At 42.2% G+C, this 20,414-nt stretch overlaps 1 protein-coding gene across 3 annotated transcripts in view; it reads left to right on the forward strand.

The window, feature by feature from the left end:
• Nucleotides 1-20,414, forward strand: part of LOC137412600 (phospholipid-transporting ATPase IF) — a 145,438-nt gene that overhangs the window by 115,595 nt on the left and 9,429 nt on the right. For all 3 annotated transcript variants that reach the window (XM_068097906.2, XM_078769823.1, XM_068097907.2), the window contains 2 exons: nucleotides 4,170-4,273; nucleotides 6,582-6,738. In XM_068097906.2, coding sequence (XP_067954007.2) covers nucleotides 4,170-4,273; nucleotides 6,582-6,738 — 261 coding nt within the window. The remainder of the gene's footprint in view (nucleotides 1-4,169; nucleotides 4,274-6,581; nucleotides 6,739-20,414) is intronic.

The following is a 20,414-nucleotide window of genomic DNA, read 5'->3' on the forward strand; positions in this document are numbered from 1 at the left end:
TTGCGATCGGTTCAGTCGTTTTTGCGGTACCTGGGAACGGACAGACAGACAGACAGACATTTGGTGAATTATAGTAAGATGATCTATAAACGTTGTCTGTCTATGTAGTTCCATATCTCTCTCACCACTTCAGGCATTGTCAACAAAACTAGGCATAATTATCAGTCTTGCAATTCTACCTGTGGCACCCAAATTTATTTTCAGCTGCTCCTTTTATTCCTTTCAGCCAAGTCGAAAGTGGACTTTTATCAAAGCTTTAGCCATGTTTGATGACGTCATGGCATTCTGCTGAGACACTCACGAGATTCTTGTTTTACCTCCATCACCGAAAGTGGACGGAGGTTATGTTTTCACTGGAGAATTGAATCGATTTTGGTGAACATTTGATCCAGATGTGAAAAGTTTTACGTGATTCTTCACCATTGAGTGAAAGGGCCAAAAAACGATATATCAAAAAGTTGTGGACGGATTATGACAAAACTTGGTGAATGAGTTGGGTAGTTGACAAGAACTCGCCGATTAGATTTTGGTTAAGGTACGGATGCAGATTTGGCCTATCCTTGGGTTACAAAACGTAGACTCATCAGTCTGGTGGAGGTATGCAGTCCACTGAGTGCCGTTCTACTGGGGGCTGTGCTCAGAGTCAAATGCTGAGTTTTGTTTTTTTATAAGCGATTGTTTCTGCTCCTTCAATAAGTAACGATTTTTAATACAGGCATTTATAGCCTTTTCATTGACTGTTCCATATTTTTATCTCACATCCTCTTGGGCTTGCACTGAAACATGTGTATCGGTCATTGGGGCTCGAGGAGGAGAGTCCATTTGCCAAATGGAGAACAAATTCGAAATATGTGTTTCATTATTCAAATGTGCATCTGTCCTCAACTGTTTTGACTACATTTCTGAGTGTGAAAATTATTAAACACCGCAGCAGTGGCAAATATCCGTCGTTTTGATTTGATCACTTTGTCAGATAACTGTTAGGTGAGTTCTGCTCACTTTGTCCATAATTGGTAACCGCAATTGGAAGCCCTTATTTTATTGACACCCATAGTTAGCCTGTCCCCTGCCCAGCTAGAGACAGAGTTTTGCAATCGCTTCTGTGTTTGTTTGTCCAGGCCGTAACCTTTTTTCCATTTGAGCTTTTCTCATCAGATTTTCAACAAACCATTATTATGAGTACAGTCGGACCCCTCTATTTGCGGGGGATACATTCCTGGAAAATGCCGTGAATTGTGAAACCGCGAATAGCGGGGTCTGACTTTATATGGAGAACACCAATTGATCATAATTGGGTTAAAATGTCAAAAGGCAAAGTCACAGTAAGTAAAAATAGGCCTTATTAGCCCATTCGCCATGCCACATGAGCTTTCTAGTTTACCATTTGAGCTTTTGTCATCAAATTTTCAACAAACCTTTATTATGAGAATATGAGAAGCCAGGTGTTGGCTTAGTGGTTAGGGTGCTGGCTTGGGATACCTAGGATCCTAGGTTCGAATCCCGGTCGATCACCAGGGGGGGTTGACTCAGCCTCAGCCTGTCATCCTTCTGAGGTCGGCAAATTGAGTACCAGTTCACTGGTAATTCCCTGTGTGTCGCACGAGGTGACTAACAGGGTTGGCGGCAGGAAGGGCATCCGGCCATAAAACATTGCTTCAAAAAGGGGACCACGGTGCCCGAAAAAGGCCAACCCCTGCTCTGTGGGGAAAAATGGCCTCCAAAGGTGGTTCTTCTTTATTATGAGAATACAGAGAAAACTGATTTAAAATGAATGTTTTTCTTTTTGCCTTTTTACCCTCGCCTGAGGAGAGGGTATTGCATTTGAGTCCATTTGTTACTTGGCAAAAAAAACATTTTTGACAAGTATGCTGATCACTCCAGTTTGTGTGTTTGTTTGTCTGGCCGCTCACTTATACTTGCCTACAGGTCACAATTTCAAAACAATCTTCACGAAACTTCACCAAATGGACGAGTTCCTGGTCTGACAAAATCCCATATATTTTGAGGTCAAAAGGTCAACATTGGCCAAAGGTCCACCACCTTTTCTCAAATTTCTAAAATCCTCAATTTTCATCTGATTGACTTGAAATTTGAATAGGATTTACATATAAACTAACTGAATTCAACCACCAACTATTTTTGAGGTCAACATAGGTCATACGGTCAACATAGGCCTAAGGTCAACCACTTTTTCGAATTTCTAAAATCCTCAATTTTCATCCAATTGACTTGAAATTTGAATAGGATTTGCATATCAGCTTACTGAAACCAACCACCAACTATTTTTGAGGTCAACATAGGCCAAAAGGTCATCATAGGCCAAATTTCTAAAATTGTCAATTTTCATCCGATTCACTTAAATTTTGAAGGCGATTTGCATATCAGGTCACAGAATTCAACCACCAATTATTTGTGAGGTCAAAAGGATGCTCTACTCATCTACTGAGTGCCATTCTGCTTTGTTCTCTTTTGCGAAGTGTCATTCTACGAGTGATATTTTATTTTGTCTGTCTGTTTCTTTGTTTGTTTGTCCTCGCAGAATAAACATGATTTTCTCTGCAACCATTGATCTTGCAACTGCAACATGATTGACAGGAAAATTTTCACTATAGGTGCAACTCCACCTGTATAATTTCTTTAATGATAATTATGACATCATAGGTCACGTGGTATTGGCACCATTTTGGAAAAACTGAAACATTTTCCACCTCTGTATCTCCGAAAGCGCTGCATAGCAAAAATTGAGACATGGCTCATTGTAAAGAACTCTCCATGGGGAATAAAATATGTTAATGATAATTAGGTGCCTCCATTATGACATCATAATTTGACAAGTACAAAACTTCATTCGATCAAGATGAAATTTATTGAGCGTCATCTCGGGATAAATTGGTGGTGGAAAAAAATAAATAAATGATGATGACGTCATCGGACACGTGGTTCGGACGCCATATTTGTTTTAACATAAAAGCCTTAAAAACCACTGAAAACATGTCCTGACGAGGGTCTGCAATCTGATTGCTCTTTCTAGTTAGCTGTTGTTTTTGTCAAGCTTAGTTTGAGTACAAAGCAGACATGGATAGGCTTTGCTTTTTGAGATATGTTCAAGTTATATATTACCTTCACTCCTCTTGCTTGTAATTTGGTGTAAATGCTTTTATTTGATGGAAGGTCTAATTATGCACAAAGATTGAAAACACATGCAGTTTTTAATTGTAAATCATTCATACATATTTATTGCTGTATATAACAATGGGCTGATTATTCCTTTGCTTGCCATCAAAGGATTAAGGTAGCAGAGGAAGAGTATATAGACATTTTCAAGTTATCTTTTGCTCTTACTCTTCTTTTTTTTTTTTTTACTCTACTTTTACAAGTTATCTTTTTCTTACTCCAACGGCATCATCATAATCAGCATATACTGCATACCCCATGGGCAGTTGATAACATATGCCAAGTTTCATTTTTTTTCATTGAGAAGTTTCAGAGAAAACTTTAATTATGGATCCTAACGTAATTTTTTTCCCTTTAATCCAATATGGCTGCCAAACCATGTGACCTACGATGCCAAAGCTATCAATAAAGTATTCGCCATGCAGAGTCCCTCCTACGTTTAGAGTTTTGCATCGACAGGATTAAGCCTCGACCGGAAACGATCGACAGGAAACGAATGGCCTTAAACGACCATTTAAAATGGCCTTAAAACGATCATTCATTCATTCAATAGATAGATACCGTTCATCTCAACAATAAAGCAGGGTCATGTCACTGGACATCTTCCATTTATTTCATGTCTGGCTCACTGCCTGATTCCCAAATTGTCAGATAATCGTATTGAGAAATTCATATGACTTACTATTTCCTATTTCCTATTTCCTATGCACTTGCAAGCAGCAGGGGTCTTTGGATAGAATTATTTCCCATGCTCAATACCAAATATGGCAAATATTTTGTTTGTCTGGTTGATTTGTTTGTGAAGTAAATGTCAGCTCTTTCACGAGCCTCGATTCAGTATACAAAAAAAAAAGAAAAAAAGGTAAGAGCAAAAGATAACTTGAAAATGTCTATATCTTGTTTCTGTTACTGTATTACATTTAAAAGTTCTCCATTCATACTTTGCACCAATTATTTTGTTTTTTGCTTGTTGCTTTACTTTTCTCCTTTTCCAGCTTGCCTTGGATACGCGCTACTGGACATGGGTGAACCACTTTGTCATCTGGGGCACTCTCACATTCTATGTCGTCTTCTCGCTGTTTTATGGTGGATTTCATTGGTGAGCAAAAAGGCATTTACAATGATTTTGGAATTTTTTGCAATACTTTGCAATAATACAGGGCCATCAATTTATTATGTTACCAAATATGGCAATGCCTCCTTTCCCCCGCCACCCCTCCCGCCCAAATCCCGGTCGATCGCTGAATTAACTCCAGGGGGGTTGACTCAGCCTGTCATCCTTCCGAGGTCGGCAAATTTGAGTACCAGCTTGCTGGGATGAATGATCCCGTTGTGTACCCCGGTTTAGAATAGCTACACCGTATCCCTGCGCATCGTAAGAGCGTGACCAAGGGTTGGCGTCAGGAAGGGCATCAGGCCATAAAAACATTGCCTCAAACAGGGAACCATGATTGTCATGGGGCCCGCAAGGCTAACCCCTGCTCTAGCGGGGAAAATGGCCTTAAAACGATCATTCATTCATTCATTCAATAGATAGATACCGTTCATCTCAACAATAAAGCAGGGTCATGTCACTGGACATCTTCCATTTATTTCATGTCTGGCACACTGCCCGATTCCCAAATTGTCAGATAATCGTATTGAGAAATTCATGAGACTTACTATTTCCTATTTCCTATTTCCTGTGCACTTGCAAGCAGCAGGGGTCTTTGGATATAATTATTTCCCATGCTCAATCTCTAGATGTCATAACTCTCAGGGGCGCATTCTGAGAAAAATTATATTCTACATATGCATTAACAGCCTCTGCCTTATGCTATTGAACCACTTGATGGACTACTCCACTCTGTACAGAGTAGTTCATCCCCCCCTATGCCATGCAGGCTGCAGCTGCATTTCCCTTAGCCGATATCAAGAAAACTAACTGGTCATCTACTTGAAACATGTCTAAAAACAAGAAAGACACAAGCTCACTTTCTCCTCCCATAAGGACAGGCTGGCGAATCCCAAAATGGATTTCCATGGTCAGCCTCTCAGAGAGAACTCCAGGGCTTTTCTATCAACTACAAGTTGTCTCAGGCAGATTAAATCTTTAAACTAGCCTCGAAAGCCAGCCAACATATCAGATTCTCTGCAGGGAGGTTAAGTCTTTCCTTTGTGCTGCTCAGCTCATCCAAAGTGCCACGGAATATGGCTGTCATGCCCTTCACCCAACCCTCCTACCCGTCCATCATAGAAAGGTGCCACTACTTCCAATCTTATTCCTCCTTGAGCCCATGGCATTTCAGGCCCTCTGTGTCTTTGAAATCTTGCAATTTGGTTATGGAATTTGGTTGTGTTTTCACCCCTGTCTTCTTTCACCCCCTGTGTTTGTCTGTGAGCAGGATATCTCAAAAAGTTATGGATGGATTCGGACGAAATTTGGTAGACGGGTTGATTCATCAAGGATGAATTGATTCGATTTTCCTCAAGATCTGAATCCAGATACGAGAATTTTTTTTCATTTTAAGCGATTCTTCACCATTGAGAAATGGTGCCAAAAACAATATGAAGAAGAAAGAAGAACCCCCTTTAGAGGCCATTTTTCCCCGCAGAGCAGGGGTTGGCCTTTTTCGGGCACCGTTGTCCCCTTTTTGAAGCAATGTTTTATGACCGGATGCCCTTCCTGCCGCCAACCCTGTTAGTCACCTCTTGCGACACACAGGGAATTACCAGTGAACTGGTACTCAATTAGCCGACCTCGGAAGGATGACAGGCTGAGTCAACCCTCCTGGTGTTAATTCAGCGATCGACCGGGATTCGAACCCAGGATCCTAGGATCCCAAGCCGGCACCCTAACCGCTAAGCCAACAACACCAGAACGGTATCTATCTATTGTTGACATCAAATAAGCAGCATGTGTACTGAAGTGTACAGAAGCGAACAACTGATGTTTGGAGATCAGAGAGTTAAAGAATGAGATGATTTTTGACATCTGCTGCAATTATTGATTCCATTAGTCCTTCACTTGTACTGAGGAGAAGGCTACTGCTCCATAGTTGGAGGGTCAGTTATGACACCATCTTGTGAATTTGGTACCATTGGTTAATTTTCCATGATGCAGGCATGTGCCCCTCAAATAATATCCTGGAAACGAGCAAAGAGGTGTATATAGAGCAGATGAACACACTATTGGTGTTAAAGGAAAGACCATGACCATGTGATAAGCAGCAGACTTGATGAATCGTAAGAGGAGTGTTTTCGTTCCTTGTATGTTTTAATTATGTTTCCAGAATCTTCAGGTTCCTGCACTACAGTTGATCTTTGGGTGCACCAAATGTTTTTGCAAGCGTGCTGAAAACCATGGTGTTAGTTGTGTTTGCAGGTGCCGAGGGAATCTGCCTGACCCTCTCTGTTTCACTTCCTAGGCTATTCCTGCATGATCAGGCCATGCATGGCGTGTTCCTCTCACTGCTGAGCTCAATGCAGGTGTGGTTACTCGTGCCACTGATCCTCATCGCCTGTCTGGTTCCTGATGTGGTGCACCAAGTGATAGCAAAGCAGTTCTGGCCTGGAAAAACACAGGTTTGTAGAGAACAAGACAGATGCTGAGAGCTGGCTGTTAAGAGTGTATAGTAAGAGAATATACTGATCCTAAAAGAGTTGGGGTTTTGCCCAGTTTCATTTTGATTACAACTGGCAAATTCAGCTGGCTGAGTGAGCTGAAGTTTATCCTTCAGTCGCCAGCCAGTTTTACATTATCATGCTCCTCTTGATTGTAATGGTGAAACAGCTTTTCTCAGGACTGGGATCAATTTTTTCAATCTATAGGAATTGATGTATTCTTAATTACATGGGATAAGGTATCTTACATAATTATTTATTGGCTTTTATTTCTGTGATGTAGCTTGTCTCATCGTGCGACAATATTGCTGTGATCATGATGGTGAGAAACTGTAATTTGTGTGACATTTATATGATAGCAAACTAAATGGCCCATAGGATGGAAGTGGATAACACTATCCTTTCTCTCAAAGAGATGGCTTTGTCCTTCTCTTTCTTGAGAGATTGGAATTGAAGTGAAAATTTCACAGTGCAGATGGCCGTCTGTCCCCTAATATGTGGAGAAGCAGAAAGATAGGGGTCGATATAAAAAATGAGGATCAAAGTGGTCATATTTAATAGAGGAAAGGAGATCACGATACAATACCTTTAGAAAGTATTCACACCCCTTGGCTTTTTCACATTTTGTTGTAATACAGCCTGAACTTAAAATGGATTAAATTGAGATTGTTTTGTCATGGATATACATATCCATAATGTCAAAGTGGAATTTTTATATTTCTTTGTAATTTTTTAAACAAATTAATTAAAATGAAATGCTGAAATGTCTTGAGTCAATAAGTATTCAACCCCTTTGCTACGACACTCCAAAGGAAATTGGATGCACCTGAGCTCAATTTGATCATCCTTGAGATGTCTCTACAACTTGAATGGAGTCCACCTGTGGCCAATTCAATTGATTGGACATGAATTAGAAAGAAACCCACCTTTCTATACAAGGTCCCACAGTTGACAATGCATGTCAGACCAGAAACTCTACCATGAAGTCCAAGGAGCTGTCTGTAGAACTTCAAAATAGAATTGTGAGGAGGTATAGATCTGGGGAAGGGTTTAAAACAATTTCTAGAGTGTTGAAAGTTCTCAAGAGCATCGTGACTTCCATCATTAGGAAATGGAAAGAACATGGAACGACACAGGCTCTTCCTGGAGCTGGCCATCCAACCAAACTGAGCAAGAAGGACCTTAGTCAGGGAGGTGACCAAGAATGCAATGATCACTCTGACAGAACTACAGAGTTCCTTGGCTGAGATTGGAGAACCTGCCAGAAGGATAACAGTAATCTCTGCAGCACTTCACAAATCTAGCCTTTATAGGAGAGTGTTGTGTGTTGTTGAACCCTGGTGTTGGGCTAGCGGCTAGGGTGCCGGCTTAGGATCCTAGGATCCTGGGTTCGAATCCCGGTCGATCGCTGAATTAACGCCAGGGGGGTTGACTCAGCCTGTTCATCCTTCCGAGGTCGGCTAATTGAGTACCAGTTCACTGGTAAGTAATTCCCTGTTTGTCGTTAAAGGCGGCAAAAAGGGTTGGCGTCAGGAAGGGCATCCGGCCGTAAAACATTGCTTCAAAAAGGGGACCGAAAAACAACAACAACCATGTTCCCGAAAAAGGCCAACCCCCGCTTTGCGGGGAAAAATGGCCTCTGAAGGTGGTTATTTTTTTATAGGAGAGTGGACAGATGGAAGCCACGCCTGAGAAAAAGGCACATAACAGCACACCTAGAGTTTGCAAAATGGCATGTGAAAGACTGAGAGAATGAGGCAAAAGATACAATGGTCTGATGAGATGAAAATTGAACTCTTTGGCCTAAATGCAAAGCGCTACGTCTGGCACAAACTGAGCACAGCTCATCGCCCATCTAACACTGTCCCTATCGTGAAGCATGGTGGTGGCAACATCACACTATGGGGATGCCTTTCAGCGGCAGGGACTGGGAGATTGTAAGGATTGAGGAAACAATTAATGTAGCCAAATACAGACGAATCCTCAAGGAGAACCTGCTTCAGAGTGCAAAACACCATAGACTGTGGTGAAGATTTATGTTCCAACAGGACAATGACCCCAAGCATATATAGCCAAAGCAACATTGGAATGACTTCAGAACAAGAACGTGAAAGTCCTTGAGTGACCCAGCCAAAGGCCTGACTTGAATCCCATTGAGAATCTGTGGAAAGACTTGAAGATTGCTGTTCACCGACACATGCTATCCAACTTGACAAAGCTTGAGAAAATCTGCAAGGAAGAATGTGAGAAATTCCCCAAATCCAGATATGCAAAACTGATAACCAAGAGGACTCGAAGCTGTAATTGCTGCTAAAGGTGCATGAAGTATTCACTCAGGGGGCTGAATGCTTATGTAAATTAGATATTTTTGTATGACATTTTCAATGAATTTGTAAAAACAACATCTTTTCACTTTGTCATTATGGGGTATTTTGTGTAGATCAGTGACAATTTTTTTAATTTAATCCATCTTAAATTCAGGCTGTAACATAACAAAATGTGAAAAAGTCAGGGGGTTTGAATACTTTCTGAAGGTGCTGTACATTGTTTTCCAAAGTGTACACGTGGCTTTGCTTATAGTTCAGCTCATTAAAAGCAATGGTGTCGATACAGTGAACTCTCGCTAATTGGAATACCTGCTAATTTAAATTCATTATGTATAAGTGACTGTGGAGGCCACTCTCACCTATTTTTATTCAGCCAATTCGAATAGACCTTGTTGGTTTTTTAGCTCACCTGGAACAAAGTTTATGGGAGCTGATGCGATGGGGGTCGTCCGCCCGTCCGTCAGTCCGTAAACACTTGAAACTTCTCCGAAACTGCTGATGGGATTGTGACCAACTTTGGCACAAATGATATTTGTTGTGTTGTGACTAAACTTTGTTCACAGCATTAAACAAATATCGGTGTCTAAGGGGGTCTACCGGGGGTCAAAGTGGATCCAGGGTTTGACCCCCCCCAAAATAGGAATTAGCTTTTTCCTCAGAAACTACACACGCAATTTCGATGAAACCTCACCACAACTTTCACCACCTGTGATGTACCAAAGTTTGTTCATGGCATTAAAGAAAATCTGCCCCTTTATGGGTGTACTGCAGGGTTGCCCCCCAAAATCGGTGTTTGCTTTCTTCTCAGAAACTACACACATAATTCCGATGAAACTTAACCACAACCTTCATCAGCCGTGATGTACCAACGTTTGTTCACGACATTTAAAAAAAATCTGCCCTTTTGGGGATCAACGGGGCGGTTGCCCCCACCCCCCAATGCCCAAAATAGGTATTTGCTTTTTTCCCAGAAACCACACATGCAATTCTGATGAAACTTCACCACAACCTTCGTCATCCCTGATGTACCAATATTTGTTCAAGGCATTTGAAAAATTGGGGTCTGAGGAGGTACACTGGGTGGGAGGAGTGCCGGGGGTGGGTATTTCTTTTTTTGTTTAAAGTCTCATGATTATGTTAGTATGATTCCACATGCTGCCCTGTCTTCTAGCAACCATTGAAATTGGTTTAAAATACATTTAGTTAGTGGAGTATACTGTTTATTCTACCAGGTGAGCGCCAGGGGTATTGCCTCTTTGTTTCTTTTTATTATCACTTCTGTTTAAAAAATGACAATTAATATCCTACTTCAATGTACATTTGAAGATGTGCATTAAAGTGGGAAGTATATAAAGCACAAGTAGCATATTCATTATTCATGAGGGTACAAAGTGCAAAAGGGTCAACCTTTTTTTGCTGGACATGTGTAGTAGTAGTAGTAGTAGTAGTAATAGTTGTAGTTGTAGTAGTAGTAGTAGTAGTAGTAGTAGTAGTAGTAGTAGTAGTAGTAGTTGTTGTAGTAGTATTAGTATATGACAATTGTATAGCACAGAAAAAGCTACATTATAAAAGGAGCTGTGTCTATCTGTCATGTTATAACTTGAGAACGGATTTCAATTCAATGACAGTGGATTGAGGGAACTCACGGGAAGGCTTGTTATTCCAAAAAAAACCAAAAACCGAAGGACGGATTGTATATTATTATGCATGTGGCGAAAATGCAAATGCCAACTTGCGACTTGCAACGCCTTCCTCTCTCCCCCCCCCTCTCTCTCTCTCCCCTCTTTCTCTCTCCCCTCTTTCTCTCTCCCCCTCCATTAATATTCCCATTAGTGAAGTGGGTCCACAGCTATGACGGTATCTGTACACCGCCTAATTTTTTTTTTTCCCCAGTAACAACGGAAAGATTGGTATTTCTGCTAACGAAGCGACGGGTCCTTTATGTGACGGGTCCAAATGCACGGTTCATATGTGATTAGGTCAATGATAAGAGCATGTTAAGGATGCACTTTAGTCATTTTCGCTCAGATCACCGACCTGTCTGTGATGCTTGACAGCTCCAGGGTTGGCACTCAGATTTGAATTGCTGTTACAAATGCGAGCACCTACCGACTTGAATCCACCTTTAACGTTACCGGCACTGCCCTCTCTTGGATTAAATCATACCTCTCTGACAGATGCCAGTTCATCTCCATCAATAACTGCAAATCCCCCACTGCTCCCCTCCCCCAAGGTGTCCCCCAAGGTTCAGTTCTTGGCCCCCTCCTCTTCATCCTTTACCTGTCCCCCCTCGGTCACTTAATCCGCCGTCATGGTCTCCAATTCCACTGCTTCGCCGATGACATCCAGCTTTTCATCTCCACCAAGTCCGTCTCCACCGCCACCCACTCTATCCTGACAAACTGCATCACTGAAATAAAATCCTGGCTTCAAATCAACTTCCTCAAGCTTAACTGTGATAAATCTGAAATAATCATCATTGGCCCAAAAACGCTCACAAAATCCACCCATAACTTTGCCCTCAACATCGACGGTATCCCAGTATCCACGTCCCCTCACATCCGGAATCTTGGCGTCTTCTTTGACCAAACCCTTTCCTTCGACAAATACACTAAACAGATCACAAAGTCAGCCTTCTTTCACCTGAAAAACATTGCCCGTCTCCGCTCATCCCTCTCCTCCACGGCTGCAGAAACCCTCATCCACGCCTTCATCACCTCCCGTCTGGACTACTGCAATAGCCTCCTCTATGGTTCACCCTCAAAAATCACCAATAAACTCCAATACATTCAGAACTCCGCTGCCCGTCTACTCACCCATTCCCGGACCCGTGACCACATCACCCCCGTCCTTTACAAGCTTCACTGGCTCCCCATCCCCCAGAGAATCCAGTACAAAATCCTCCTCTTGACATACAAAGCCCTCCATAACCTGGCCCCATCCTACCTGGCTGACCTCCTCTCCAGACACACTCCCATCCGCAACCTCCGCTCTGCTGGTACCAACCGCCTGACCCCCTCCATCCGGACCAAATTCAGATCCTGGGGGGACAGGGCCTTCTCCATCGCTGCTCCCACCCTCTGGAATTCACTACCTCACACCATCAGAGACTCCTCCTCACTCACCACATTCAAAACATCACTAAAGACCCACCTGTTCAACACTGCATTCAACATTCAACCCACAGCATTTAACCCCTGACTATCTCTTCTCCTTCTCCCTCCTTTTGCTTTAAATATTTCCCTATTGATTCTTGTCTTTTTGCAATTGTTGTTTTCATGTATTGTTATGCATTATGTTTGCCACTCTGTCAAAGCGCCTTTGGGCTTCTGGAAAAGCGCTATACAAAATAAATGAATTATTATTATTATTATTACCGTATTTTTTGGTGTGCAAGTCGATATGTTTTTTTCCCCGTAAGTCCGGGCCTCGACTTATCGACGTATCTATTGTTTAATACATCAAATTGCATAAATGATTTTTTTTTGCAAATTATGATATTTCCTGAAATAAGTTGTATAACTGCTAAATTAAAACGCACTACAGAAATCATTGCCCAGGACGTTTACCGATTGGGTGAAAAATCAAACGTTAATCTGCTCACTGATGCATGCAAATCCAATCAACAACGAGCATGCATTCACCAATTACATTTGATTCATCACTTTAAATCCCCAAAAATATGTCTCCATCCTTACTACGTCATCTCAAAATGATTCCTGTAAAGTCACTCAAGTCAGACACGGCAGCTTTTAAGTTCGCTGAGGAAAATGGCGGCGGGAATATGGCTGCGCACAGGAAATACGGTGTCGGCGAGAAATGTGTTCGAGAATGGCAAAATGTAATGTTATGAACCAGTGCTGATAAATGATCCAGTAGCTTGTTTGAAATGCTGTACCCCTCTCTATTGTAACAAACATGTTGAAAAACTACTTACATTCCTAATTGATCTTAAAGGTCGTGTCACAAAGTAATTCAAATAATATGCACAAAACATTTCATCAATATTCATGACCATGGAAGTATCGTAGGCAGAGTCAGGGAGGAAGTATCACCTTTATTGTTCTGACTGACAGTTAGTTGATCTGGCTTCGTATTGAACTCCAAATCGACTTATCTATGACGGAAGGAAAGAAAAATGGAGAAGGTAGCCAATTTTACTTGTACTCCACATCGACTTGTACACTGAAAAATACGGTATATTTGAGACATTGCTAGTAGCCATCTTCCCAAAACACTTCTGCCCACATAACGAAAGAAAAAGCCGACTCTTTCAACGTGGGAAAGAAATTTGCACCAGTTCCCTCCCTTGGCTTTGCACCCTGGATATGTCTATCCATCACCATCTTCCATAACAACTCAATCATTATGCTGTCAATCGGCATCATTTTATACACGTAAACTTTTTTTCTTCATGTTCTACATCTAATGTTCGTGATGGAGACCAATGTGCGGCAAAATAGCATAAGCTAATGGACATGGTTTTTAATTGCTGTAAACTAGAGAAAATTTTGGAAACATTCTCATGAGTGCCACCATCTTCATGTCACATTAATGTGGTGGAACCCATGATCTGCTGCCCAGCTTGTATGTTTGATCAGCTCGATGTAGATTCGTTTTCTGAACATATTGGTGTTTCCACAGTTTTATTATTTTGCACTTCAAATACTGAACTTAGTTTTAGAGCCTCGAGGATTAATGTACAATTTTTGAAATCGAATTTGCTGAGAAATTCGTTCTTTTTAATCTATTGTCTGCAAGTTTATGGCGTTTGCACCGGTACATGTACACGGTTCAGGCCATTTGTCATGATTCTTCATCCAAAACACAGGCCCTATTTTATTTGGGTATGGTTCTTAGATATTGGTATCTCTATTTATTGGCAACTAGCCGAAAGCACGCGGCGTTGCACGGGTTCTTTTTGAATGAATTTACCACTATAATTCAGCTTTTACTCGCGGCCATAGAAAAGATTGACTACTATAATTCAGCTCAGCTTTTAATTGTGAAATGGGCCCAGCCCGGCCGAAGCGGCCTCGACCGGCCTCGGCGGCCTCGACCGGCCTCACCACTTAGCCTATAACTTTTCCGGGGCCTGTCCCGACATTTTTAGTTCTTTTTGAATGAATTTACTACTATAATTCAGCTTTTACTCGCGGCCGTAGAAGATTGACTACTATAATTCAGCTCAGCTTTTAATTGCGAAATGGGTCCAGCCCGGCCGAAGCGGCCGCGACCGGCCTCGCCACCTAGCCTATAACCTTCCCGGGGCCCGTCCCGACATTTTTAGTTCTTTTTAAATGCATTTACTACTATAATTCAGCTCAACTTTTAATTGTGAAATGGGCCCAGCCCGGCCGAGGCGGCCTCGACCGGCCTCGCCACCTAGCCTATAACCTTCCCGGGGCCCGTCCCGACATTTTTTGTTTCAGAGGATTCCTCCTATCTTTCACCGTTCAGTAGATTAGTACGTGCAGACAAACAAACAAACGAAATTACACTTCTGTTTCCCAACCGTAATTTTTAGGTCTACTAACAAAGCCATATGCTTGGTAAAACGATGGGTTTATTTGCAAGTGACATCATAATATTATGATTTCCCTTATAATAAAGACAGTAACACAATAATAAAGTTAATTTTGTTGTAATAGTTATCAAAACAATCTTGAGTCCAAGTTTCCAAGAAGGCGGAGAGACAGTTCGCTGTCTCCCTTGACATTTCACGTGCCTTCGATACGGTCTGACACCCTGCTCTGCTCACCAAACTCTCCTCCTTTGGTATCCATGGAAATCTCCACGCATGGCTGGCGGACTTCCTCTCTGGTCGTAGTCAACGTGTGGCCCTGAATGGGTTTCTCTCATCTCCTCTTCCTGTTCAGGCTGGAGTTCCCCAAGGTAGTGTTCTGGGCCCTGTGCTTTTTCTGGTCTTCATCAATGATCTCTCTGACTCTCTTGAAAATCCTCTCTATCTCTTTGCTGACGACTCTACTCTCTGTCGCTCCATTCCTCATCCCTCAGATCGGCAGTCTGCAGCCTCCTCACTCTCTGCAGACCTGGACAAAATCACAGACTGGGCAAACAAATGGAACATGTCTTTCAATCCTGATAAATCTCACACTCTTACGATGTCTCTCCGAAAAGACCGACTGGAAAACCCTCCCATCCACTTTCTGAATAATCCTCTCCAAGAAGTTCTGTCACTCAAGCTTTTGGGTCTCACTATTTGCCATGATCTTTCCTGGGAAAACCACATTTCAAATCTGGCCTCCAAAGCCAGTCGCCGACTGGGCATCCTCCGTCGTGCGAAGTCCTTCCTTGTCACACCTGAGCTCCTCACCACATACAAGGCTTTCATCCGCAGCTCTATGGAATACTGCTCTCCCCTCTGGTCTGGTGCTCCTGCCTCACACCTAGCTCGTCTTCACGCTGTTGAAACCAAAGCGTTCAGAATCATTGGAATCTCCCGCGATGAAGCTAACTCCAAGGGCCTTTCACTCACTCACTCACCGCAGGCAGGTTGGTGGTCTTTCCATCTTCTACCGACTCCTCTCTGGCCTTGCCCCCCCAGCTCTCTCTGGGCTCTGTCCCCCAAATATTCCTACAGGCTGCACAAGATCTGCCTGCAACCCTCTTATGGTTAAACTGCCAAAATCAAGACTTTCTGCTCACCTTCACTCCTTCATTCCTCTTTTCTCCCGCCTCTGGAACAAACTCCCTCACTCTCTTCAATCCCACTCCACCCTCCAGGTCTTTAAAACAGCTGTTCACCACCATCTTATCCTCCCCCATCCAAAACCTTGATCTTTTCTACCCCCGCTAATTTCGGTCCCCTTGTGTTTTATACCTCTCCCCCCCCCCCCCCTCCCCTTCCCACGCCTCCTGCCCCCAAGCCCTCTCCCTCCCACACTTCTCCCTGCTCTCAAATGTTGTGGTTGTGTGCTTCCCCTTCTCTCCCCATCTTGTCTTCCGCTCCCTCTTTTTGTATATTTTGTTTGTCTGGTTGATTTGTTTGTGAAATAAATGTTAGCTCTTTCACGAGCCTCGATTCAGTATACAAAAAAAACAAAAAAAAAAAAAAGGCGGTGGTGGGTTGGAGGTGCTGGAGGAGATGGTTATTTTGAACCCTTTCATTTTGTCCAGTTAATTGTTCGCAAGCCTTCCAAAAGTTAATTCCCCCCCCCCCCCTCCTTATTTTCACCAATTCTAATGGTCTTTGCATTCGTGGCAAGAGGGGGCAATTGCCCTCGGGCACCAGGCGAATGGGGGTGCTGAAAGTCAGGAAGAATAAAAGTTTGATCAGCTTTATTGTCGAATTAAATTTATAACATCTATCTATTTACAGTTACCACATGGAGTAAAATGTACGCAGATTCGGTATTGTTGATCATGTTCCATGGCATTCTGTCTTTTTCAATCTATGAACGTGCCCAAAAAATGTCAATCAGTTCAGCGAGAGCTTCTTTTATTTGTGCTATGTCTCTTGTTAAGGCCAAAAATAAAAATCCTCAGTTTCTGGTAATATACCCCTCACTGAATGGGGTAGATAAATGGGGATTTGTTTTGGCTTTAAATGGAAGATGCTTATGTGGAGTTAGTAATTTTCCATTTCAAAAACGTACTTTTTTCATTTCCGGAAATGAATTCCGTTTCGTGTTATCGATGAAAAAATATGTATTTATTTGTCCACTAGTATTGTTAAAAATACAATTTTCCTCTAGTCTCTGCACCTAAAATCCTCCATGGCACCCCCGGGGTGGTGTATTATAAAGAAAGAATGTAGACCTGGCAGTATGTACATTGACATAGTCATGTGAAAAAGTAAGTACACCCCATGTAAAATTTTGACTTTTTCAACATAGTTATTTGATCTTCATTTCAACAATATTGATAGATAAAGGTGATATAATATCACAAATATCATGAAACATTTACATTTTGTAGTCTATTGTATAATTTAAATAAACATAAATGCAAATTTCGCATGTGGAAAAAGTAAGTACACCCCTACATTTATCACTACTTCAAATACCTAAAATTAGAATCAGGTGCACCTGCTCAGGTGCAAATGATTAGAACATCGTTGGAGACGATCTTGGAGGAACCTGTCTTATTTAAACCTCAGACATTTAGTTTGGTTTACTCTTTGTTGTTGAAGTGTGTGGCATCACCATGCCTGGATCAAAAGAGCTCTCTGAGGCCTTCAGAAAGAAGGTTATAGATGCCTACGAGTCTGGGAAGGGATTTAAAAAGATCTCCAAACAATTTGAAATCCATCATTCGACTGTCCGGAAGATCATCTACAAGTGGAGAAGATTCCAAATAACTGCCAACTTGTTCAGGCCAGGCCGCCCCAGCAAATTCAGCCCGAGAGCAGACCGCAAGATGCTGAAAGAAGTCTCTTAGAACCCCAGAATGTCATCACGGGACCTACAGGTAGCTCTCGCCACTGTTGATGTCAAAGTGCACAAGTCTACCATTAGAAAGAGGCTGTACAAATTTGATCTACATGGGAGGTGTGCCAGGAGGAAACCTTTGCTGTGCAGAAAGAACATCAGGGCAAGACTAAAGTTTGCCAATGAACACCTCGGCAAAGACCAGCACTTCTGGAACAATGTGCTCTGGACAGAAGAGTCAAAGGTTGAGCTATTTGGCCACAGTAGCAGAAGACATGTTTGGCGAAAACCAAAGACAGCATTTGACCACAAGAACCTGATACCAACTATAAAGCATGGTGGTTGAAATATGGTTTGGGGCAGCTTTTTCTGCATCAGGGCCTGGGCAGCTCACCATCATAGAATCCACTATGAATTCATCATTGCACCAGAGGGTGCTTGAGGATAATGTGAGGCCATCTGTCAGAAAGTTGAAACTCAACCGAAGGTGGACCTTGCAACATGACAATGACCCTAAACATACCAGTAAATCCACCAAGGAATGGCTGAAAAGAAAGAAATAGAGGGTTCTGGAATGGCCAAGTCAAAGCCCGGATCTAAATCCCATCGAGATGTTGTGGGGGGGATTTGAAACAAGCTGTTTATGCAAGAAACCTCTCAAACATCACACAGCTGAAAGAATTCTGCATGGAGGAGTGGGCAAAAATTTCTCCCAGTCGATGTCAGAGACTGGTATACAGTTATAAGAAACGCCTACTTGAGGTTGTTTCTGCCAAAGGGGGCAATACCACCTATGAGAGCCAAGGGTGTACTTACTTTTTCCACATGCGAAATTTGCATTTATGTTTATATAAATTATACAATGGACTACAAAATGTAAATGTTTCATGATATTTGTTATATTATATCACTTTTATCTATAAATATTGTTGAAATAAAGATCAAATAGCTGTATGTTGAAATATGTTGAAAAAGTCAAAACTTTACATGGGGTGTACTTACTTTTTCATGTGACTGTATCTCCCACAACTCCCGCCGGCCCTCCCGCTTTTCTACTCTTCATGGCTTTTATCGCTTCCTCAACTTCCTTCTCGGTTATCTTCTCTGCCGGTCCTAAAACTGGGTTACTCTCTATGTTGCCATCCCATTCATTCTCTGCATTCAACAGTATTTCCATATATCTCTTCCATCTTCCTTTAATTCCATCTGGGTCCACAACGATTTGTCCCACTTCATCCTTCAAGCAACTCACCCCCATCACATCACACCTCTCTTTCGCTATTTGCTTTGCAATCCTGAGTACCGCTCTCTGACCGTCTTCCAAATCCAAGCGTTCAAATAACATTTTCCTACATGCCTCCTGCGCCTAAATGGAGAATGGGTCTCATGCACATAGCTATTGTATGCACTACAAAAGGAGGCCACATTCTGCTTGTGTTGTTTGCTATTTACATCCAGGCCATCAATTTCAAGATCAGCCATTGAATCCCAAGCCAGGTTCTCATGCTGGAATATGGAGAATAAAATCATGAGGAAAATCTGTACCGTCGGAAGTCAATCGTCAAATGGAAAGGGTGCTGAGGAAACGGGAGGTGTGTACAAGGTCTTGGAAAAGCTATTTCCAGACGAGCAACATCGCTGGATGGAGGTCCTACAATGACTTCTTGACATGATCAAGCTGCTGTCCTCATAAAACCTTGCTCAAAGTGGTCATGTCGATTATTTGGACTATCCTAATCCGGGAAATTTCCTGGTAGTTTTGAAGTTCCGAGCAACCTCTGATCCAGTGATAGCCTGCCATCTATTGAATGTTTGAGAAAATCCACGCTCTGTGTCTTCTCTATCACATGACATCTAAAATGATTTATTTTCACTTTTCGCTAATACAGTTTGAAGCAGGATATTAAGAGAGATAAGAGACAAAATACTTTGGTATTCTCTTTAACTTGATTCCTGATGTGTCCCACACAGAGCAGTTGTCGGAAGCAATTCGGTACATCCGACTGGATTTTGGCACAGGAAAAGAGGATGTGCAGGAAGCATTCATTGACTTATTGGAGCTTGATAAGAAAGATGCTGCTCGGTATGAGGAAATCATCCTTGAGAAACCTCATCAAGATGGCTTGAATGTCCTTGATTGGCACGCTCAAATGTACGACAATGTAGCTGTAATGTTGGGCCATCTCAGTGGTGTAGGTGAGACTCAGTGTGAGGAACGTCAAAGCGATGTTCATCAATTGCAACAATCGCTCTCTCAACTTGGCTGGAGTACACGCTGCATCTGTTAACACCAGCATAATTACATTCTTTCGAATGGTTGAACAAGTGTATTTCAGCTTCTCGAGATCAACCATTTTTACGGCGTAGCCCATAGGGCAAAGACGTCTAGAACAGTGTTTGTCCGTCTATGTATGTATGTATCTCCCCTCAAACGTATACCAATCAGAGATGAGGATCTGGTCACATGACAGGGTGATGTGATTACGTCTGATATGTTACGGATTCGTCACTTCCGCCTTTGTTGTTGATTATTTACTTGTAGGATTTTTAGTTTCAGGTAATATTGTTGTTAAGATTTTTGTGTGGAATGGAGATGACTTTAGTAAAAAGGTAAAAAGAAATGTTTTTGAAGGAAAAAGGAAAACACGGCAAAGAAAGCGAAACCGGAAGAGGAGGGAGGAAAGAGGAGGAGAGAGGAGGAGAGAGGAGAAGATGGCCATGAGAGAGATACAGCCTTGAGTCGCATCGAGGCTGCGAGCGGACTTTTTTGAAATTGGTCGCGAATAAGTTGAGGCTTTGCGTGAAAGGGATTGCCCGCAACATCGTCCTATATTGCGATTGCAATTAAACCTGCGTCTCAGGTTTTATTACCAAACGCGAGTTATTGTTGGCGGGAAAACAAGAGTCTCCATTACAG

The sequence above is a fragment of the Myxine glutinosa genome, chromosome 1 (assembly GCF_964187855.1).
Source record: "Myxine glutinosa chromosome 1, kmMyxGlut1.1, whole genome shotgun sequence".
Lineage (NCBI taxonomy): Eukaryota > Metazoa > Chordata > Myxini > Myxiniformes > Myxinidae > Myxine > Myxine glutinosa.